The 23,908-nt window shown below is 42.6% G+C and overlaps 1 protein-coding gene across 2 annotated transcripts in view; it reads right to left on the reverse strand.

The window, feature by feature from the left end:
- Positions 1 to 394: 394 nt before the first annotated feature.
- The window catches only part of elp2 (elongator acetyltransferase complex subunit 2), a 163,046-nt gene continuing 139,532 nt past the window's right edge, over positions 395 to 23,908 (reverse strand). Inside the window, exons 19-22 of one of the 2 annotated variants that reach the window (XM_078538747.1) lie at positions 10,910 to 11,031; positions 8,699 to 8,841; positions 7,652 to 7,765; positions 395 to 1,641 (exon numbers count right to left, since the gene is read on the reverse strand). In XM_078538747.1, the coding sequence (XP_078394873.1) occupies positions 1,485 to 1,641; positions 7,652 to 7,765; positions 8,699 to 8,841; positions 10,910 to 11,031 (536 nt within the window). In that variant the 3' untranslated portion in view covers positions 395 to 1,484. Of the gene's footprint in view, positions 1,642 to 7,651; positions 7,766 to 8,698; positions 8,842 to 10,906; positions 11,032 to 11,707; positions 11,949 to 23,908 lie in introns of those variants that run through there. The other variant, XR_013576185.1, reaches the window with a different exon arrangement.

The raw sequence follows: 23,908 nt of genomic DNA on the forward strand, positions 1-23,908 counted from the left end.
CTTGTATCTTGCAGTTTTCAATGGACATTTTCTAAGCTCTGCTAAAGTTGCACTTGAAGCCTGTCTGCTTCCCATTTGCCTGTGCATGGATTATTGGGGAATTAGAGAAAACAACTTTCAAAAGCATTTACATTAAAATCCAAATCATAAAAGAAAGCTGGAGCCCTTTTATTCCTCCTCTAATAGTGTTTGGTTTGCTCATACAGCCTACTACACTTAGCTCCATCATCTGGCAGTGCAAGGGAATGTTATTACATAGTAATTATGGCAGACCGGCACACAGAATATCTATTAACACATAGCCGAAAACACACAATGAAGATATGCGCATTTGCAAAGTCAAGAAACATTTAAAGCTAATTCAAAAAAAAGCAATTAGGACATGTACAAAACCTTGAAAAGGTAGCTGATTTATTGTGCACATGAAGTGATATGATATGGATCTACTGAGCTCAGTGGCAAACAGATCATCATTGCAGTATGCTGATGTTCTCCTTCAGTGTTGGATTCAAACCGTTGGTTCAGGGAAAAAAAACCTAGCCAATTACTACTCGTACATAAGCTGAGAAAATGGCACCCAGGAATGACATTTAAAATAGCGAAGGTAGAAGAGCTTTGTAACAGCTAACGCTTCTGGAGTAACTGGTTTCATTTTTTAAAATAAATAGTGTCCCAAAATAAAAATAATTTTACAACAACAATTAAAGACATTTGATTGCTTATTTATTGTCAAGATAAAAATTCAAAAGAAAATTGGTTTGAGGCTAAAACAACCTGACAGAATAATGTTGGGGTTAAAATGATTATGGTTAAATTAAATACATTATGCTGGGAGTCTGATTTGTTTTATTATTAGTGGGGAAAGGACTGTTGTCTCAGGCATATATACACAGATGGTACAGGAAGGGAGAACAGTCCAGAACATTTTGAGAGAAGGCTAAAATTTCTAGAAACTGTTAATGGAAGTTGTCATGAACCCCATTTAGCAAACTGAAATGGTGGAACACAATTCTTTTTCAAAGTTCACTGTGTCTCTAACATTAGAAACCCACCATCACTGGAAGAATGCTTGCAAATCCTTGATTAATACATTTATTGAAAATAAATTCTATCCCATTGCACTTTTCAATTATTGTTAAGTTTCTGGACAACAGAACAACATTGCAGACATGTGCTGTTTCAAGCAAGTGTTCTCTTCCACAAAACTGCTGACTAGTGGGCTAAAAAGGGGTCCTGTGGCGGCCACGCTATCATATTTTTCTCTGTCGTATGCACAATAGCTCCAGAATGCTATACATTTGTTCTGTGTTTGCTCTTGTTTCTGCCACTGTATACCAGAAGAATGTTTCTCTTCAATCATAGTACCATTTTCCTTTGGGTAGCTAACATTGCTATCCAGAAGTTAGAAAAGGGTATCAATATTTGATGGAATTTTGCCAGCCAGAAATGCAGCAAATCTGAATAAAAATTTTCTTCTTTTCATGTTAAAGTGACAATCTATTAACATTGAAAATACTGATACTGTGATCAGTACTACAACTTGCTAGCTGTAACCAGTTGCTGTCACCCTCATCATTATAACCTGCTCTTCCCACAGATTGTCTCCACCGCAGACGTTTAACAGTTAGAGTATGGCATTGTCTGAAACAAAAGTAGTTAAGGGAAGTAAATAAAAGACCAGGTTGGTCATAAATATCAGACTGATCTGAGATGATAAGAGTAAATTCCATTATTCATATAATTAGTGCACTATGATTTAGTGTTGTCAGCTGAGAGACCGACTTGTCAAAATGTTCAGGTACAGAACACAGCAGAATTACCATAGTTATTAACAATTATCATCCTGCTTGTAATTTACCCCAAATCAAGCTGTATATCAAATCCAAGCTTGAATACATCATCAGGCCCACAAATGCATGGACATGATGAAATGGGTAGCAACAAGTTTTGAAGGTTTACTATCATAGAAATGTCAATAGGGTTGGGTTTATTTAGATACATTCCCCAGAATTTTAAAATATTTTTCTTCAAGTATTTATCCAATTTCCTTTTAAATACCATGATAAATTTTCATCAACTTAAATGTCCACTTTTGGTAACACATTTCATAGCTTTTATGCTGCCACTATTAATCTTTACAATCCTCCCCCCACCACCTCCACTCACCCCCTTATGACTGATGTACTTAAGAATGCACCTGCCAACTCTTATATAGTTTTGAGCGCTTCCATTAGATTCCCCTCTTAACCTTCTATGCTGCATTGTATGCTACAGGGAACCGGCTGGGAAGTGGGACTAGCTGAGTTACTCTTGCAGAGAGCTGTCATGGACATAATAGGGCAAATGGCTTCCCTCTGTGCTGAAGCCATTTTATGATTCTAATTATATCATCCATTTGGGTATCATTCCATTAAATCTACACTGCATCTATGTCATGGAGCAAATGCCCTTCCTATAACAAGGAGAATACAAAGATAAATGGGAAAGTAAGTTGTGAGGAAGACACAGTCGGCAAAGGTATATGGATGGTTAAGTGAATAGGCAAAAAATTTGGCAGATGGATTATAATGTGGGAAAATATAAGAATATTCACTTTGGTAGGATGACTAGAAAATCAAATATTATTTAAATGGAGAGAGACTACTGAATACTGCAGCACAGAGGGATCAAGGTGTCCTCATAACATGAAACACAAAATGTTAGCATGCAGGTACAACAAGTAATTAGGAAGGCAAATAGAATATTGGCCTTTATTGCAAGGGGGATGGAGTATAAAAGTAGGAAAGTTTTGCTACACTTTTACAAGACATTGGAGAGAGCATGCCTGGAATACTGCATACAGTTTTGGTTTCCTTGTTTAAGGAGGGATATACAACCATTCGGAATAAGTTCAGAGAAAATTCACCAGGTTATTTTCTGGGATGAAGAGGTTGCTTTATGAGATAAAAACAAAAAACTGCGGATGCTGGAAATCCAAAACAAAAACAGAATTACCTGGAAAAACTCAGCAGGTCTGGCAGCATCAGTGGAGAAGAAAAGAGTTGACGTTTCGAGTCCTCGTGACCCTTCAACAGAACTGAGTAATATTAGGAGAGGGGTGAAATATAAGCTGGTTTAAGGTGGGGGGGGGGCGGGGAGAGAAGTTGGGGGTGGGGGGTGGTTGTAGGGACAAGCAAGCAGTGATAGGAGCAGATAATCAAAAGATGTCACAGACAAAGGAACAAAGAGGTGTTGAAGGTGGTGATATTATCTAAACGAATGTGCTAATTAAGAATGGATAGCAGGACACTCAAGGTACAGCTCTAGTGGGGGTGGGGTGGAAAGACTAACAGGGCATTAAAGGTATAGATTTAAAAATAATGGAAATAGGTGGGAAAAGAAAAATCTATATAAATTATTGGAAAAAACAAAAGGGAGGGGGAAGAAACGGAAAGGGGGTGGGGATGGAGGAGGGAGTTCAAGATCTAAAGTTGTTGAATTCAATATTCAGTCCGGAAGGCTGTAAAGTGCCTAGTCGGAAGATGAGGTGCTGTTCCTCCAGTTTGCGTTGGGCTTCACTGGAACAATGCAGCAAGCCAAGGACAGACATGTGGGCAAGAGAGCAGGGTGGAGTGTTGAAATGGCAAGCGACAGGGACGTTTGGATCTTTCTTGCGGACAGACCGCAGGTGTTCTGCAAAGCGGTCGCCCATTTACGTTTGGTCTCTCCAATGTAGAGGAGACCGCATTGGGAGCAACGAATGCAGTAGACTAAGTTAGGGGAAATGCAAGTGAAATGCTGCTTCACTTGAAAGGAGTGTTTGGGCCCTTGGACGGTGAGGAGAGAGGAAGTGAAGGGGCAGGTGTTGCATCTTTTGTGTGGGCATGGGGAGGTGCCATAGGTGGGGGTTGAGGAGTAGGGGGTGATGGAGGAGTGGACCAGGGTGTCCCGGAGGGAACGATCCCTACGGAATGCCGCCAGGGGGGGTGAAGGGAAGATGTGTTTGGTGGTGGCATCATGCAGGAGTTGGCGGAAATGGCGGAGGATGATCCTTTGAATGCGGAGGCTGGTGGGGTGATAAGTGAGGACAAGAGGGACCCTAACATGTTTCTAGGAGGGAGGAGAAGACGTGAGGGCGGATGCGCGGGAGATGGGCCAGACACGGTTGAGGGCCCTGTTAACCACCGTGGGTGGAAAACCTCGGTTAAGGAAGAAGGAGGACATGTCAGAGGAACTGTTTTTGAAGGTAGCATCATCAAAACAGATGCGATGGAGGCGAAGGAACTGAGAGAATAGGATGGAGTCCTTACAGGAAGCGGGGTGTGAGGAGCTGTAGTCGAGGTAGCTGTGGGAGTCGGTAGGCTTGTAATGGATATTGGTGGACAGTCTATCACCAGAAATTGAGACAGAGAGGTCAAGGAAGGGAAGGGAAGTGTCAGAGATGGACCATGTGAAAATGATGGAGGGGTGGAGATTGGAAACAAAATTAATAAATTTTTCCAGGTCCCGATGAGAGCATAAAGCAGCACCGAAGTAATCATCGATGTACCGGAGAAAGAGTTGTGGGAGGGGGCCGGAGTAGGACTGGAACAAGGAATGTTCCACATATCCCATAAAGAGACAGGCATAGCTGGGGCCCATGCGGGTGCCCATAGCCACACCTTTTATTTGGAGGAAGCGAGAGGAGTTAAAGGAGAAATTGTTCAGTGTGAGAACAAGTTCAGCCAGACGGAGGAGAGTAGTGATGGATGGGGATTGTTCGGGCCTCTTTTCAAGGAAGGAGCTAAGGGCCCTCAGACCATCCTGGTGGGGGATGGAGGTGTAGAGGGATTGGACGTCCAATTATGTTTTGTTTTATGTTTTATGAGGATAGGTGGAGTAGTTTGTATCTATACTCATTAGAGTTTATAAAAAATGAGAGGTGTGGCCAGATTTCTTGTAGACAGGAAGACGCTGGGGACCTTTAAAAATGGCAGTTGGAACCTGGATCTGGAAGTTCATAAGACGCAGGAGCAGAAGTAGGCCATTCAGCCCATCAGGTCTGCTTCACCATTCACTGAGATCATGGCTGATCTGATAATCCTCAATTCCACTTTCCTGCCTTTTCCCCATAACCCTTGATTCCCTAACTGATTAAAAATCTGTCTGTCTCAGCCTTGAATATACTTAAAGACCCAGCCTCTACAGCCCTCTGTGATAAAGAATTCCACAGACTAACCACACTCTGAAACAAGAAATTCATCCTTATCGCTCTCTGAAATGGGCAACCCCTTACTCTGAGATTACGCTCTCTGGTCCTAGACTCTCCCACAAGGGGAAACAGTCTCTCAGCATCTACCCTGTCAAGCCCCCTAAGAATCTTATATGTTTCAATAAGGTTGCCGCTCATTCTTCTAAACTCCAATGAGTACAAGCCCAACCTACTCAACCTCTCCTCATAAGAAAATCCCTCCACACCCGGGATCAACCTAGTGAACCTTTTCTGGACTGCCTCCAATGCCAGTATATCTTTAATAAGGGGACCAAAATTGTTCACAGCATTCTAGGTGTGGTCTAAATAGTGCCTTGTATAGTTTTAGCAAGACTTCCCTATGTTTATTCCCCATTCCCTTTGAAATAAAGGCCAACATTCCATTTGCCTTCCCTATTACCTGTTGAAGTAATATGTTAGCTTTTTGTGATTCATGCACGAGGACTCCCAAATCCCTTTGTGCCGCAGCTTTCTGCAGTCTTTCTCCATTTAAATAATATTCAGCTCCTCTATTCTTCCTGCCAAAGTGCACAACCTTGCATTTTCCCACATTATATTCCATTTGCCAAATTTTTGCCCGCTCACGTAACCTGTCTCGCCCCCATTTCCGGCAGATCCCATTTTTGTCAGTACAATAATGGGGGTTGGGCATGAAGTGCAAAGCAGCAAATTACAAATCTGCTTGGCTATTTAAACTCAGTGCACAGGACAAACAGATCCTATTTTCACTCCAGGAACATCCTCAGCCCTCAGTGTGTGTTCTACAACTTTATGGCGAAGGCGTAAATGCACATGAAGGGTGGATATGTTATGCAGAACTGCCCCCAGGCTATCAAGTTATTTAAATCTCCTGCCTTTTAAATTTTGAAAACACTGCCTCCCTGTGTCTGAGAGTGAAAATAATCTGTTATGGTGGTTTCAATGGATGTTTGTTGACATAACCCTAAGTGCTATCATTAGCATTATTACAGTTTGACTGCTTCCACAATCTTTCATTATCACAGTGGGGAGCTGAGAGTTCACAGTTTGACTGACAGCTCCAAGAGACTATTAAAGGCTGCCTTTGATATGGGGTTATAATACAAATGTTTGTTTTATTAGGGATTAAGTACTTGAGGAGATTTAAATGTTTTGAATGGGCTGTCATGAATGAGAGATTTTTTTATATACTGAAGTCTATAATAGATACTTAGAACTTTATTTTATTTCACCTCAGCATGGTTCCTGAGGTCTGCTAATGGTGGATACTGGGTGAACTGACATGGAGCATATGAGAGGTCACTGATGGTGGGTAAAGGGACATGGGGTGGCATGGACTGTATGAGGGGCCACATGGAGGGCATGGATTGGCATGAGTTGACATGGTTGGAATATAGGAAGTGGTGGGTATGAGGGGTGAGGGCTAAAGGGCCTAATATTTAACAGCACAACTGGGACGAAATCCCAGAGGACAGAGGTGGGCCTCTTAACTAGCCCATCTTGGCACTTGGCAGCTCTTGTGGTTGTCTCTGATATGCGTCTGACTCTATCACTCATCTGGCCTCCTGGAATAAAAATTGCGCCATTCAGGGCACTTATTCCTGAAGTTGGTGTGCCGAGCTGGGAAATTTCTTGACGCAAGCTACCCGCATGTAAGATGAAATCCAGCCCCATATAAACGCAAGCCTTTCTCCCTTTCTAGTGAAGGAGAATTCTGCCATCTAAATATATGTGTACCACAACTCTTAACATCTGTATAAGATGAAACTTCTTTGTTTCAAATCTATCGCTGTCGTGTAAACATAGATTTATACTGAAACAGAACCCATACAATCCAGTGAAGAGAGATCATTTAATAAAGTGCTGCTCTAATGTAAGATTTATATATTACTAATGGCAATAAGTTGATGTTTATGTGCATACACATGATGCCCAGTTTTTATGTTTCTTTGGAGGAAAGGCTAAATTTAGTTAAAATTTAGTCAATTATTGAGACAGACCGTAACAGTAATTAATATTACCCAAATGCACTCAAACGCAATCCCAAGTATGCAAATTCTTAATTGGAATCCAATATCCAGGCTGAATATTCCCAAACAAAATTTGTTTAGAAGCTAATGAAGCACTTTTAAAAACATTCATTCACATAGACTAACAGACTGTACCACAATGCAAATGGCTTCAAAACAGTTTAGTGACACAGAGGGAAACTGCAAACAGGATATTTAAATTATAGATTATAACACAGCTGTAGCAGCTAAGATAATATTAAAGGGGAAGTCTTTATTCTCCCATGAGTCAGATAAGAGAATGGTTTATTTTGCCAAGTTTTGATTATAGAGGACTAATTAAATAAAGTCATTCCAAGCTGCATCCATAGCAATGTAACAAAAGCATCTAGACTGCTCACTACAATGTTAACTGTATGCACACAAAGGATACAATTTGTCCAGTTTCAAACATTTCATCCAGTCTGCATTTGCTGAAGTATTTCCATTTGGTTTCCATTTATATAATAATATGTTTCCACAGTCCAAACCCACTGCAAGAATGTAGCTATCAGAGAGAAAGAAAAAGAACTAATTTTCCAACAGGCGACTGCTACAGTTATATATACATTTCTAGCTCTCATTTACATCAAATATGACAGTAGCATTCAACTGTATACAAGTGAGTTATATTCACAAACTTCGAAAGATAAAAATATTTAGATTCATTTTCCTTCGACACATTGGTGCTGAGCTGTAAACTTCTGGTCAGTGAACCAGAAGTTCCTAGTTAAAGTCTTGACTGGATTAAAATGTTGAATTGCTGTCTTTTCAAAATGGGTCAATTCATTTTTCAGAATGACCTTACGGTGTAATATGAACACAAAGTAGTTCTTAGGACACATCACAGCTTTGTGAAAGATAAAACCTCTTTCGCAGCCAGCATTCCAGCTATCTCCTAATGCCACTTTCCTTGGTTTTTCTCCAGATAGGTGCATTTCCAACATGGTGACATTGTTCTAAGCACTGACTGTAGAATTAACACCTGTAACATTATTTTTGTAATATATGCCACAGTAAGAATGCTATTAATATACTTAATAGCTTCGAGCTCTTTGTGAACTTGTACAGACAAATTACTTGTCAAAAGGTGCAATCGACTTGGCTTGTAAATAGTGAGACCTACATGAAGTGCAGTGTGGAAAGAAGGAAAGATATGAATATTAAATGAGGGGATTTAAACTGTGTTCTGATGCAAAAGCACAAGACAGAACAAGCATACATTCCAACAAGCTCTTGTGCAGTTGGGCTTGTTGTAAAAGAAAAGGCCCAGAGTAAAGAGGTAAAAATAATCTCTTTCCTTTCTTAGTATCTTAATTGACTGTTAATGCTCAAAATAAACTTTCTGTAATACACATGCCTCTATAATTGCACATTTACCTTATGACTGTTGACATAGTGATTAATTGCAGAAGAGAACCATATCAATGTATTAACCTACCTCCCATCTAGACTTGTAATAGGGCTGAAGCTGACAGCTGTGGCTGCATCTCCTACATCCAGCACTGATGAACATGGCTTGACAATGCCTTGGCTACTTCCTTCAGTTTTTTCAGCTGAAGTCATATCACCCCACACAATCAGCTACCAGAGGGGGGAAAAAAAAACTATTTACTGTAAAGATCATGACACAACACTTAAATCAAAATTACCAATTTGAATGAGCAGAAATTAAGAATCTAGGAATCCAAATATTAGAAATGGAAATTAATGTAAAACGTGTAACGCTTATCCAATACAGTTACACGCTTACTGAAACTTGGTCTTCAGTAACATTTCACCGTGTGCAGTTCAATTTCTACGAGTAACTACATATGCCTCTGGCCTTCTTAAAGAATGAAACACAGGAATGCACAGGACCCGAAAAAGTATTTTGCTCAACTTGGCTGGCCCCAAAGTTCAAAAACAGAATTCACAGTTCACTACCTATAATCTCTCAATTGTCAATAATCAACATTTGTACTCAATATTAACATTCCATTTGTCCCAAGTAAAGAGGAAAGATAGTTTAAAATGTGGGCAGTATTGGCAGTGTAGCTAAATTATAAACTTTTCTTGAGGTGCTTCGTAACAAAGTTGCTGATGTGCAAAAATAGAACTGAGTAGTGCAAACTCTACAGCTATTGTAGAGGTGTGACGAATACCACATGACCCAGCTGATATTTTGTGTCAAATTCTTAGAACAAACAATTCATCACCACTCTGTCTCATAGCAGGGGTGCCAATCAAGCAAATTGTTTTTTTCCTGGTGTTGAGCTTCTCGTGCACTGCTGGATCTGCACCTATCCAGGCGAGTGATGGATATTCAATCACACTCCAGGCTCAAAGCTTACAGATAGTGAAGTGACTTGGGCAGGTCATGAGGTGAACCATTTGTCACAGAGTATTCTGCCTCTGCCCTGCTCCAGTAGCTATGTTACTATAGCTGATCATATAAAACTCTCTAATCAATGGTAAACACCATAATGTTGATGGGAAACTTAGTGATGTTGGTGTTTTTGAAGGCTGGGTTGGGGGCAGGGGCAGGAAACAGTTGGGGAAAGGAGGAAAAGGGGGCTGTGGTTGATTCTCCTTATTCAGGGCAATCACATGTGGTGTGAATGCTGAACTCATCAGTTCAAGTCTGGATGCTGCACAAGTCCTGTTGTAGGCTATATTGACTTTATCCATTATTGATGGAGTTGTGAATGGAGCTGAACGGTGGAATCATTAGTGAACAGCCCCACCCCTGACCTTGTGACAAGAGAGAATGTCATTGATGAAATATCTGAAGATGATTAGGTGATTAGAATGAGGACTCTGCCCTGAGGAACTCTTTCGGTGATTTCCTATAGCTGCAATGATTGCTTCTGACAATCACAGCCACCTTCCTTTCAATCAAAAATGATTCTAAACCAGAGAGTTTTGCCATGACCCTCTTCGACCTGAGATTTGCTAATACTCCCTGGTGTCATACTCGATCAAATGCTGCTTTGATGTCTGAGGAATCTACCCTCATCATCTCTTCTCTGATATTTTGCTGTAGTGTTGATGCCTGCATCAAGCGTGTGATGAGCTCTGGAGCTGCATTGCTCTTGGAAGCCCAGCTAAGAGTTGGTGAACATTTACTGGCAAATGAGTGCTGCTTCATGGCACTATTGATAACTCCTTCCATAAATTTGCTGATAATCGCGAGGTGACAGGTTAGGACCACAATTAGCTGGGTTAGATTTATCCTTTTTTTTGTATATAGGATATACCTGGGCAAGCTTTCATTCAGTCAGGCGACTTCCATTTAATCTGCAGTCTATCTTCTGAACTCCAAAATCAACAAACGCAATTAAAGAAAACATTTTTTATGTATATAAAGCAGTTTCATTCTTATTTTAATATCTCAGGTCTCAACATAAAAAGGTGTTCTAGACCTGTGCCAACAAATATACCATAGCTTGTTTTTCTACCATTACAGAAACTTCAATGACAGAACATCAAGATATTGTGAAATTAAGTAGAAAACTCTTTTTAAAAACAAATGCAGCCTCGGGCACATGACAGTCATTTAAAAACCACTCATCTTCTGAGCATATTTCCACGGTTACTTCCTATACTATTTTCTATAAAGATTATGTCAATTTCTCATCTATCCCCCTCCTGACCTGCCCTGAATACTCACCTTCTTGTCACGGCTACCAGTGACAAAGTATCTACTATTGGAAGTCCAGTCACAGGTCCAAATAACTCGGCTGTGTACAGATGTATTTTTATCAGTGAATGCAAACAAGGAGAAAAAAGGATCTGAAATCAAAATACAAATATATTACATACAAGAAAAACACTTTCAATGTGATTAATTTCATAGAGGTTCTTCAATAAAAAAGTCAATATGAAAACTAGATTAGTCCCCATCTATTTCGCTATCCTACAATGCTCAAGGCAGAAACTCCTTTGAGGCATAAAATCCTATCTGAACAAATCACCTCTTCCCAAGTATCTATTATTCATTACTTCTAAACCTCACCGCCTCTCTTTCTTCCTTTAATATGCTCCTTAAAACTTTTCTCTTTAACTACGGATTTGGTCATCTGCCATTATATCTCCTTGCTTGGCTCAGGTTAAAATTTTGTTTGGTAAGGCTTCATGAGATGGTTTGCTAAGTTAAAGGAGCTATATAAATACACATTTTTGTTTTCTTTAGTTGTTGTTAACAGAAGTCCCAGATATCCTGTACAGGGCACTACGTCAAAATGGTTCTCTTAATCACAGCAAGTTTCAGTGCAAAACATCCGTAAAAAGTCTGTAGGGAAGTATAAATGTAACGAATATCTAGTGACGTTCATTTACCACAGACTGCAAAATTGAGGCAACTATTGACATGTCTGTATTAAAGCAATCATAGTACTGATTTAAGAATAGAATTTCAAAAATATTTGAAAATTTCTTAGCAAATGAAATGTAATGTGTAGTAATATACCTTAGAACCTATGATAAATTTATACAGGTTAAATGTCCAGATATTCCTGAGTGACAGTGACACCCACTGACCAGGCTGTTGTGTGCTTGTAATGCTTGCATACTATTTTTCAATTTGTACAGATTTTTCCCACATTATTTTCATGCTGATTTTTTTCTAATACTGGCCCTTGTTCAGATTAGGTTCCAGGAGACTAGCACTTGTTCCTTTAAATCTAGCTTCCAATTCATTCCCCTGGAATCTCACAAAGAAAACAGACATGTGAAAACAACTTCAAAGTTTTAAAAAGATGGTTGATTTCTTCATGAAGTGGTTAGATTTGAAATGATAGCCATAATTTTCTACATGTTGATTGCGCAAAGCCATGAAAGGAATTGGAGGAGAAGGAAGACTTGAAGGGCAAATCAGTCTCATCTCCTCTCACGCTTTGTTGATTACAGAACAATACTGGCAGATGCTTGGAAGCAGATTTTTGCTGAGATTCTAGTATCACTCAAAATACACTGAAGGTGAAAAAGCAAAAACTTCTGAAAAGAAACTTTTAAAAATCTAAAATATTCCTACAAATTGCTTTTCTATGATGTCTATAAACTGAATGGTTTGAGTGAAGATTTCAAGTTTTAAACACTTGAGGAATGATTCTCCTGGAGCTCACAGAAAGCAGCAGTATAAATACCCTGGAATGATACTGCACCTCACATCACTTCTCTGCATCTTAATTCTCCCTCAATGCTAATTTGCATGCCTTATTACATGGGCAAGTGATGAGGCCTTAATTGTAAGGACACAAGAAATAGAAGCACTGCTGTAGGTCTTATAGGCTGCTGCTGAATAAAGGGGCCCAGGGAGAACCTGTGGATGAAACAGGGAAGGCCTGTGCATGGTTGAGCAGTGTGGAAGCTTATAATCTGCATAGAAATATCTTGAAATGTATCTAAGATGCAAATTTTGCTTGAAAATAAGTGACATGCAAAGAAGCAAGATTTCATTAAAGCAGTGATAAAAAAACATTAACAATCCATCAGCATACCAATAAGGAAAACTAGCTATTAGGTTGGATGGAAAAACCACTATGCAGCTGTTAGGGGAAAATGACCAGAGGAGCAATGTCCGATTTCCCTGCCTTTGAATTAAAGTCATGCAGGCAGTGTCATGTAGGGCCCAATAAAAAGTAGCTAAGCCATCAGCAGCAAAGTGGCACTTCTATTTGTTAGAGCTCAGACCCACACAGGTGCTGTCAATTATATCTTGTGGTGAGATAGAAAAAAGCAAGGCAGATGCTTGAAGTTCCTTGGCATTTATGGGGGAAAAAAACAATTTGCTCATTTGCCCTGGCAAACAGTGCATCGGTCTAATGTCAACAATGTCACCTGAAATCCCTCAGTGGCAGAAAAGGTGGAGTGTAGTCATGGAGGCTTAGAAGTGTGTCTTCAGGTCCTCTTACAGCAGATGACAGAAATCTTATACAAACTCCCTGTGAAACCAGAGCCATATGTATTGGTTGCCTGAGGGGGTCTAGGAATGCTCACCTTGTCTTTTAAACCCATTCAACTGGGTATCTCCCAGTTAACATTCTGTCTCAATGGCTGGGATTTTCTGGTTCCGCCAATATCGGGCATCATCATGGGCGGGACAGGAAAATTTGACTCCAAATTTTCCCATCCTGCCCGCGACAATGTCCATTGCTGGTGGGACCGGAAAATCCCTCCCAATGTCTTTATATCTAGCGGTCCTTCCTGCTCACCCTGCTCTATAGAATACATGTGAAAGGCATTCCTCAACCTTGAGACATCTGGCGATGCATCCATCCCCAGGAAAAGGAAATATGGGCAGTGTGAAGAGTCTATAGCATTTTGGTAATTTTAATTTAATCCTTGTAATTGCTTAATCTAACAGTTCTCCTCTTGATTTAAAACCACCAGATCAGACAACTGGGATTCAGCTTTGTGAGGAACATAGGAACAGGAGTAGGCCATTTGGCCCCTCGAGCCTGCTCTACTATTCAACTAGATCATGACTAATCATCGACCTCAATACCATTTTCTTGTACTATCTCCATATCCCTTGATGTCATTAGTATCCAGAAATCTCTCGCTCTTTCTTGAACATACTCAATGACTGAGCTTCCATAGCCCGCCAGGATGGAAAATTCCAAAGATTCACTACACACTGAGTGAAGAAATGCCTCCTCATCTCAGTCCTAAATGGCTTGCCCCTTATTCTGAGACTGTGCCCCTGGCTCTAGACCCCCACAGCTAAGGGAAACATCCTTCCTGTATCTACCCTGTCTAACCAGAAAATAAAGGCCCAGTCTCCTCATAGGACAATCTGCCATCCCAGGAATGAGTCTGGTGAACCTCTGCTGCACTCACTCTATGGCAAGCATGTCCTTCCTTAGGAAACGGGACCAAAACTGTATACAATTCTCCAGCTGAGGTCTAACCAAGGTTCTGTACAGCTGAAGCAAGACAAATCCTCTTGTGATAAAGGCCAACATACCATCTGCCTTCCTAATTGCTTGTTGCACCTGCATGCTAGCTTTCAGTGACTTATTAACAAGGACACCCAGGTCCCTTTCGACATCAACACTTCCCAATCTCTCACCATTTAAGAGATGTTCTGCACCTCTGTTCCTCCTACCGAAGTGGATAACATCACACTTATCCACATTATATTCCATCTGCCAATTTCTTGCCCACTCACGAAACCTGTCCAAATCGCTTTGAAGCCTCTTTGCATCATCCTCACAACACACATTCCCACTTAGTTTTGTGTCATCTGCAAACTTGGAAATACTATATTTGGTATATTTGAATATTGTGTTTGACTGGATTACCCCACATTGCATGTACAGATTTTGATTTGAAATTATCATTCAGCTAAGGGTGCTAAGTTAAAATTTAAATTTTGGATGAGCTGCAACATACACGCGTGCAGGTGCACCAACTTATGAAGGAAACCCTGAATTTGATAAACTATGAGCTTTTTCTATTAAGTCACTTGCATCTCAACTCTACTTGTTACACAGATATGCAAACAATTTGCATAGCATTTATCAGCTTCTTTGCTATTTACGTTGTGCATCAAGAAAAGCCTTCCAGTTATAAAGGGAAAACATGTGTTCTACAATATCAGCGCAAATTATGTAAAACCTAAAAATTATGCACTGGTATGTGGAAACAATAGTCATTATCAATTATTGCATAAAATCAAAGAATTTTAGTTGATTTAACAGTTTTAAAAATGAAGTATTCATTTTATTATTGCCATAGCATTTAAATGTCCACAATTTATTACGTCACAGCAGAAGAATGAGGATAGTGCAGTTGATGTAGTCTATGTGGACATCAGTAAGGCTTTTGACAAGGTCCCACATGGGAGAATAGTCGTTAAAGTAAGAGCCCATGGGATCCAGGGCAATTTGGCAAATTGGATCCAAAATTGGCTTAGTGGCAGGAGGTAGAGGGTGATGGTCGAAGGTTGTTTTTGCAATTGGAAGCCTGTGATGAGTGGTGTACCACAGGGATCGGTGCTGGGACACTTGGTGTTTGTAGTATACATTAATGATTTAGACATGAATACAGGAAGTATGATCTGTGTTCACAGGTGACACGAAAATTGGTGGTGTCGTAAATAGTGAGGAGGAAAGCCTTAGATTACAGGATGATATAAATGGGCTGGTAAGATGAGCAGAGCAGTGACAACTGGAATTTAGTCCTGAGAAGTGGGAGGTGATGCATTTTGGGAGGACTAGCATGGCAAGGGAATACACAATGAATTGCAGGACCCTAGGAAGTACAGAGGATCACAGGGACCTTGGTATACATGTCCAAAGATCCCTGAAGGCAGCAGCACAGGTAGGTAAGGTGGTTAAGAAGGCATATAGGATACTTGCTTTTATTAGCTGAGACAGAGAACACAAGGGCAGGGAGGTTATGTTGGAGCTGTATAAAACGTTAGTTAGGCTACAACTGGAGTAGTGTGTGTAGTTCTGGTCGCCACACTATCGGAAGGATGTGATTGCACTGGAAAGGGTGCAGAGGAGATTCACAAGGATGTTAGCAAAATACTGCGGATGCTGGAAATCTGAAACAAAAACAGGTGATGCTGGAAAAACTCAGCAGGTCTAAAAGCATCAGTGGAGAGAAAAAAAACAGAGTTAACATTTCGAGTCCGAAGAGTCATAAGGACTCGAAACGTTAACTCTTTTTTGTCTCTCCACAGATGCTGTTAGACTTGCTGAGTTTTTCCAGGATTTTCTGTTTTTGTTTCACAAGGATGTTGCCTCGGCTAGAGCGTTTCAGCTATGAAGAGAGACTGGATAGGCTAGAGTTGTTTTCCTTAGAGCAGAGAAGGCTGAGGAGGGACCTGATAGAGCTATACAAAATCATGAGGGGCATAGACAGGGTAGATAGGAAGAAACTTTTCCCCTTAGCGGAGGTGTCAATAACCAGTGGGCAAAGATATAAGGTATGGGGCAGTACGTTTAGAGGGGGTTTGAGGAAAAATTGAGGGTGGTTAGAATTTGGAACACACTGCCTGAGGGAGTGGTAGAGGCAGGAATCTTCACAACATTTAAGAAGTATTTAGATAGACTCATAGGCTTCTATAGCACAGAAGAAGGCCATTCGTGTCCGTGCCAGTCAACAAAGATCTGACTACACTAATCGCATTTTCCAGTGCTTGGCCCATAGTCTTGGAGGCAATAGCAAAGCAAGTGAATATCTAATTACTTCTTAAATGTTACGAGAATTTCTGACTCAACCACCCTTTCAGGCAGTGAGTTCCAGACTCCCACCACCCTCTGGGTGAAAAAATTTCTCCTCAGCTCCCCTCTTAGCCTTCTATCTCTTACCTTAAATCTATGCCCCCTGGTTATTGACCCCTCTACTAATAGAAATCGTGCCTTCCTTTCCACCCTATCAATGCCCTTCACAATCTTATACACATCTATCAGGTCCCCTCTCAACCTTCGCTGCTCCAAGGAAAACAACCCTTGCCTATCCAATCTTTCTTCATAGCTCAGGCCCTCCAGCCCAGGCAGCATCCTGGTAAATCTCCTCTGCACTCTCTCCAGTACAATCACATCCTTCCTATAATGTGGTGACCAGAACTGCATGCAGTACTCCAGTTGTGGCCTAACAAGCGTTTCATACAGTTCCAACATAACCTCCCTGCTCTTGTATTTTATGCCTCGGCTAATAAAGGCAAGTATCCCACAGGGCTTCTTAACCACCTTATCTGCCTGCCCTACTACCTTCAGGATCTACGGATAGGCACACCAAGGTCCCTCTGATCTTCAGTATATTCCAGGGTCCTACCATTCATAATGTAATCTCTTGCCTTCTTAGCCCTCCACAAGTGCATTACATCACACTTTTCTGGGTTGAATTCCATTTGCCACTGCTCTGCCCACCTGACCAGTCCAAAAATTTCATCAAACACGACCTTCCCTTAACAAACCCATGCTGACTATCCCTGATTAATCTGTGTCTCTCTAAGTGCAGATATAGTCTGTCCCTCAGAATTCCCTCAGTAACTTCTCCACCACTGAGGTTAGACTGGCTGACCTGTAATTTCCTGGTCTATCCCTCCTGTTTTTAATAATGGGACAACGTTAGCAGTCCTCCAGTCCTCTGGCACCTCACCTATGGCCAGAGAGGGTTTGAATATTACTGCCAGGGCCCCTGATATCTCTTCCCTTGCCTCCCTCAACAGCCTGGGATACATCTTATCCGGGCCTGCGGATGTATCTACTCTTAAGGACGCTAAACCCGCTAGTGCCTCCTCTCTCTCTATGTTAATTTCCTCTAATATTTCACAGTCCTCCACCCTGATGTCTATATCTGCGTCGTCCTTTTGCATTGTGAAGACCAACGCAAAGTATTCATTGAGGACTGCACCCACGTCTTCTGGGTCCACACACAGATTACCTCTATGGTCCCTAATTGGCCCTACTCTTTCCCAACTTACTCTCTTGCTTTTTATATATTTTAAAAAACTCCTTTGGGTTTTCCTTTATTCAACCTACTAATGCTTTCTCATGTGCTCTCTTAGCTTTCCTAATTTCCTTTTTAAGTTCCCCTCTGCACTTTTTATACTCCTCTAAGGACTCTGCCGTATTGAGCCCTCGGTATCTGCCATAAGCTTCTCTTTTTTTCTTAATCTTAACCTTTATGTCCCTTGACGTCCTGGGTTCTCTGGACTTGGTCCCCTTCTTTGTCTTTACAGGAACATATTTGCCCTGTACTCTTGCTATTTCCTCCCACTGCTCTGACACAGTTTTATCTGCGAGTAGCTGTTCCTAGTCCACTTGGGCCAAATCGCATCTCATCTTAGTAAAATTAGCTTTTCCCCAGTTTAGAACTTTTATTCCTGGCCCAACCTTATCCTTTTCCATAACTATCCTAAATTTAACTGAGTTATGGTCACTATCTCCAAAATGCTCCCCTACTGATACGCCTTCCACCTGCCCGGGCTCATATCCGAATATTAGGTCCAGAATTACCCCCCTCCCTTGTTGGGCTATGTGTTGGCTAAAAAAGTTCTCCTAGATGCAACTTAAGAATTTTTCTCCCTCCCTACCTTGTACACTAAAAACTATCCCAGTTAATACTTGGGTAGTTAAAATCCCCTATTACTGCCCTATTATTCTTAAACTTCTCTGAAATTTGATTACATATTTGATCCTCTATCTCTCCCTGACTGTTTGAGGGCCTAAAGTGTTTGCCCCTTTTGTGTTTTTTGCTTCTACCCATATGGCTTTATTTGATGATCCCAAGATATCATCCCTCCTCACTCCTATAATTGATTCCTTGATCAATATTGCAACCCCCCTCCTCTTCTATCCCCCTCTCTATCTTGTCTGAATACCCTATAACCAGGAATGTTGAGCTCCAATCCTGACCTTTTAGCCAAGTCTCGGTTATAGGTATGATATCATACTCCCACATGCCTATCTGTGCCCTCAGCTCATCTATCTTATTCCTCAGGCTCCTTACATCAAAATATATTCCATTTAGCCTTGCTAAACTCACTTCTTTCTTATCTAGCCTATGTTTCCTCTGCCTTCCAGACTCACTTACTCGTCTTTTAACTTCTAATTCCATCTCAGCTTCTCTCCCCTTTGAACTACTTTTCAGGATCTCATCCCCCTGCCAATTTAGTTTAAATCTGCTCTAACAGCATTAGCAAACCTCCCCGTGAGGGTGTTGGTCCCGTTCCTATTTAGATGTAACCCATCCAACTTGTACAGGTCCCACCTCCCCCAGAAACGGTCCCAATGCCCCAGGAATCTAAAGCCCTCCCTCCTCTACCATCTCTCCAGCCACGCATTCATCTGCTCTATCCTTCTGTTCCTGTACTCGCTATTGCATGGCACCAGAGTAATCCGGAGATTACTACCTTTGAAGTCCTGCTTTTCAATTTCCTACCTAACTCCCTAAAGTCTGCTTGCAGGACCTCATTTCTTTTTCTTCCTATGTCATTGGTCCCAACATGGACCACGACCTCTGGCTGATTAGCACTTGAAACGCCATAGCATACAGGGCTATAGGCCAAGTGCTGGAAAATGAGATTAGAAACGATTGGTGCTTGATGGCCAGCACGGAAAAGGTGGACCGAAGGGCCTGTTTCCGTGCTGTATAAGTCTATGACTCTAAGAATTCAATAAGATGCTGCCACTAACTGTTACAAAATGATGTGCATGCACCTTTCAGGTAGCGTTTCTTAAACTGCTGTCGGGCACTACTACCAGTGACAGAGGATATGATTTATTCGTCCCATGACCTATAGTCAGTCTGGAAGCAGTGGGAGTAAATATCAGATGTACTATACTTGGTCTCCCAGTAAACTCTATCCGTATATAGTCTTATCTTCAAACAAAGAACCTACATCATTGTTTCACCAATCCTAGTGCATGATTGGTAAATTTACATCAAAGAGTAGAAGAATGTAACACTAACCAATGCTTTTAAAACATAGGCTCAGGTCTTTCATGAAGGGCAATCATTGTCAGCCCTAGCTGCTGTAAAGTAAGTATAAATGTTCAGTGTGAATGTTTGTGAATGCGTGAGTGGATGAATGAGTGAATGAGCAGGGTGGTAGGGTGGGTAGGTGAGTTAGGTAAGTGCATACGGTGGATAGGGTGGCAGGTGGGTCGTTGGGTCGGGAGAGGTGGTCAGGACAGGGGCTGGCCAAGTGGTGGGGGATAGTCAGGCCTGGTCGGGGGTTAGTTTGGTTGGGAGGGGTAGTCGGGTTGGGTCGGGGGTAGTCAGGTCAGGGGGTTAGTCGGGCTGTGTGGTTGGTGGGGGGTCAGTGAAGAGTGACTGGGGAGTTGGTTCTGTAGGTACTCAGGAATTAGACTAAGATTTTTCTGTCCAACATTTTCTGGTTAACTGTTCAGCTATCTCCCAAGAAAGTTTCTGAAGTCTCTGACTCCAGCTTAGAGTTGGAGACTTCTGCAGAGGGTCCAGGAAGCAGGGAATTGCTTGACTGAAGTTCAAACATCCCGGGAAATTTCAGAGAGGTCTGCGTGTCAGGGCTTCTGTACGATCCTGATGCACATGGGGAGGTGATGGTGTCATGGTATTGTCGCTAGACTAGTAATCCAGAGACCCAGGATAATGCTCTGGGGGCCCGGGTTTGAAACCTGCCACAGCAGATGGCAGGATTTTAATTCCAGATTTTTATTAAATTCAAGTCTGATGGTGACCAGGAAACCAATGTTGATTGTTGTAAAAACCCATTTGGTTCACTAATGTCCTTTAGGGAAGGAAATCCTGTCCCACCGGCAGGACAGACCCAGCAGAAGTGGCGACACAGTGCTATACAGTCAGGAGGGAGTCGTCCTGGGAGTCCTCAACATCGACTCCCGACCCCATGAAGTCTCATGGCATCAGGTCAAACATGAGCAAGGAAATCTCCTGCTCATTACTACATACCGCCCTCCCTCAGCTGATGAATCTGTGCTCCTCCATGTTGAACATCACTTGGAGGAGGCACTGAGGGTGGTAAGGGCACAGAATGTACTCTGGGTGGGGGACTTCAATGTCCATCACCAAGAGCGGCTCGGTAGCACCACTATTGACCAAGCTGGCCGAGTCCTAAAGGACATAGCTGCTAGGCTGGGTCTGTGGCAGGTGGTGAGGGAACCAACACGAGGGAAAAACATACTTGACCTCATCCTCACCAACCTGCCTGCCACAGATGCATCTGTCCATGACTGTATCGGTAGGAGTGACCACCGCACAGTTGTGGAGATGAAGACCCATCTTCACATTGAGGATACCCTCCATCTCATTATGTGGCACTACTATCGTGTCACACAGGTCTAGCAACTCAAGATTGGACATCCTTGAGGCGCCGTGGGCCATCGGCAGCAGCAGAATTGTACTCAAACACAATGTGTAACTTCATGGCCCAGCATATCTCCCAGTCTACCATTATCATCAAGCCAGGTCATCAACCCCGGTTCAATGAAGAGTGCAGGAGGGCATGCCAGGAGCAAAACCAGGCATACCTAAAAATGAGATGTCAACCTGGCGAAGCTATAACACTAGACTACCTGTGTGCCAAACAACATAAGCGGCAAGTGATAGACAGAGCTAAGCGATCCCACAACCAACGGATCAGATCTAAGCTCTGCAGTTCTGCCACATCCAGTTGTGAATGGTGGTGGTCAATTAAACAACTCACTGGAGGAGGAGGATCCACAAATACCTCCATTTTCAATGACGGAGGAGCCCAGCACATCAGTGTAAAAGATAAGGCTGAAGCACTTGCTACAATCTTCAGCCAGAAGTGCCAAGTGGATGATCCATCTTGGCCTCCTCTGGAGGTCCCCAGCATCACAGATGCCAGTCTTCAGCCAATTTGATTCACTCCACATGATGTCAAGAAACGGCTGAAGGCATTGGATAGTGCAAAGGCTATGGGGCCTGACAATATTCCAGCAATAGTACTGAAGAGTTGTGCTCCAGAACTTGCAGTGCCCCTAGCCAAGCTGTGCCAGTACAGCTACAACATTGGCATCTACCCAGCTATGTGGAAACTTGCCCAGGTATGTCCTGTACACAGAAAGCAGGGCAAATCCAACCTGGCCAATTACCACCCCCTCAGTCTACTCTCCATCATCAGTAAAGCAATGGAAGGGGTCATCAACAGTGCTGCGGCACTTGCGTAACAATAGCCTGCTCACTGGCACTCAGGTTGGGTTCTGCTAGGGCCATTCAGCTCCTGACCTCATTACAGCCTTGGTTCAAACATGGACAAAAGAGTTGAACTCTCGAGGTGAGGTGAAAGTGACTGCCCTTGACAACATTTGACTGGGTGTGGCATTAAGGAGCCCTAGCAAAACTTGAGTCAATGGGAATCAGGGGGAAAACTCTCCGCTGGTTGGAGTCATACTTAGCACAAAGGGAGATGGCTGTAGTTGTTGGAGGCCAGTCATCTCAGCTCCAGGACATCACTGCAGGAGTTCCTCAGGGTAGTGTCCTCGGCCCAACCCAGCTATTTCATCAATGACCTTCCTTCCATCGTAAGATCAGAAGTGAGGATGTTCGCTGATGATTGCACAATATTCAGCACCATTTGTGACTTCTCAGATACTGAAGCAGTCCATGTCCAAATGTAACAAGACCTGGACAATATCCAGGCTTGGGTTGACAAGTGACAATTAACATTCGCACCACACAAGTTTCAGGCAATGACCAGCTCCAACAAGAGAGAATCCAACCATCGCCTTCCTTGATGTTCAATGGCATTATCATCACTGAATTCCCCACTATCAACGTCCTGAGGGTTACCTTTGACCAGAAACTGAACTGGACTAGCCATGTAACTGCTGTGGCTACAAGAGCAGGTCAGAGGCTAGGAGTCCTGTGACAAGTAGCTCACCTCCTGACTCCCCAAAGCCTATCCACCATCTACAAGGCACAAGACAGGAGTGCGATGGAATATTCTCCACTTGCCTGGATGAGTGCAGCTCCCACAACACTCAAGAAGCTTGACACTGTCCAGGACAAAGCAGCCCGCTTGATTGGCACCACATCCACAAACATTCACTCCTTCCACCACCGATGCACAGTAGCACTGCAAGATGCACTGCAGGAATTCACCAAGGCTCCTTAGACAGCACCTTCCAAACCCACGACCACTACCATCTAGAAGGACAAGGTCAGCAGATAGATGGAAACACCACCACCTGGAAATTCCCCTCCAAGTCACTCACCATCCTGACTTGGAAATATATCGCCGTTCCTTCACTGTTGCTGGGTCAAAATTCTGGAACTCCTTTCCTAACAGCACTGTGGGTGTACCTACGTCACATGGACTGCAGCGGTTCAAGGCGGCAGCTCACCACCACCTTGTCAAGGGCAACTTTGGATGGGCATTAAGTGCCAACAAAGCCCACATCCCGTGAATGAATAAAAATAAACATTTTGGGTCATATGTCTGGTCTCCGACAATGTTGAATCTGGAAATAATATGCAGCTGAGAAAAATCATTAAATCGCCAGGGAGAATTTTCCCAGCCCTGGATCTGGGACGGGGTTGGTGTGGCAGGAAAATAGCAAGGTCCTGCATCAGCACAGTTTCCTGATGCATTCCCACTGTGGGAGGGCATGAATGCCGCTGGTTGCCCACCACAAGGTGGAATCTGCATTTTTAAGGTCACAAAAGAGGGTCATGTAGAGCACTCTTTGGCACTTTTCTGGTGGCCTCCCTCTGGAAGTTGGGGTGCCATCAGAGCCAAGACTCCATCTCCCAAAGCGGGGGCTGCTGCCAACAAAGGCTGCATATACAGCCTAAACTCTGCCACCGAAGGGCTTCCCCTCCGACTGGAGGGGCTCATTTGCTTGGTCCCTCTAAAAAAATCAATTGTTTTTATCTTTCTGGTATCGCATCCATTTTGCGGAACTATCGCGTCTTTCTTCCCTTCCTCAGCAGCGCCCACCTCGCTCAGTGAAACTGCTGAGGCTCTAGAACTGCCAGTCCTTTGATAGGCCGGCAGCATCAAGAGCCCACCCAAGTTCCTTAATTGGACAGCAAGTGGCAAATTAGGAGGCAGGCTTCATGGAAATAACTTTCTCAGTGTGGCTCACAGCAAGTGTAGGCTTGGGACTCCAGCGAGGTCCCAACATTGCGGTCCCAAAACCTGCAGAAAAATTCTGCCCTCTGAGTTTGCAACAGTTAGAATTGT

Source organism: Cetorhinus maximus, chromosome 3, assembly GCF_964194155.1.
Source record: "Cetorhinus maximus chromosome 3, sCetMax3.hap1.1, whole genome shotgun sequence".
Lineage (NCBI taxonomy): Eukaryota > Metazoa > Chordata > Chondrichthyes > Lamniformes > Cetorhinidae > Cetorhinus > Cetorhinus maximus.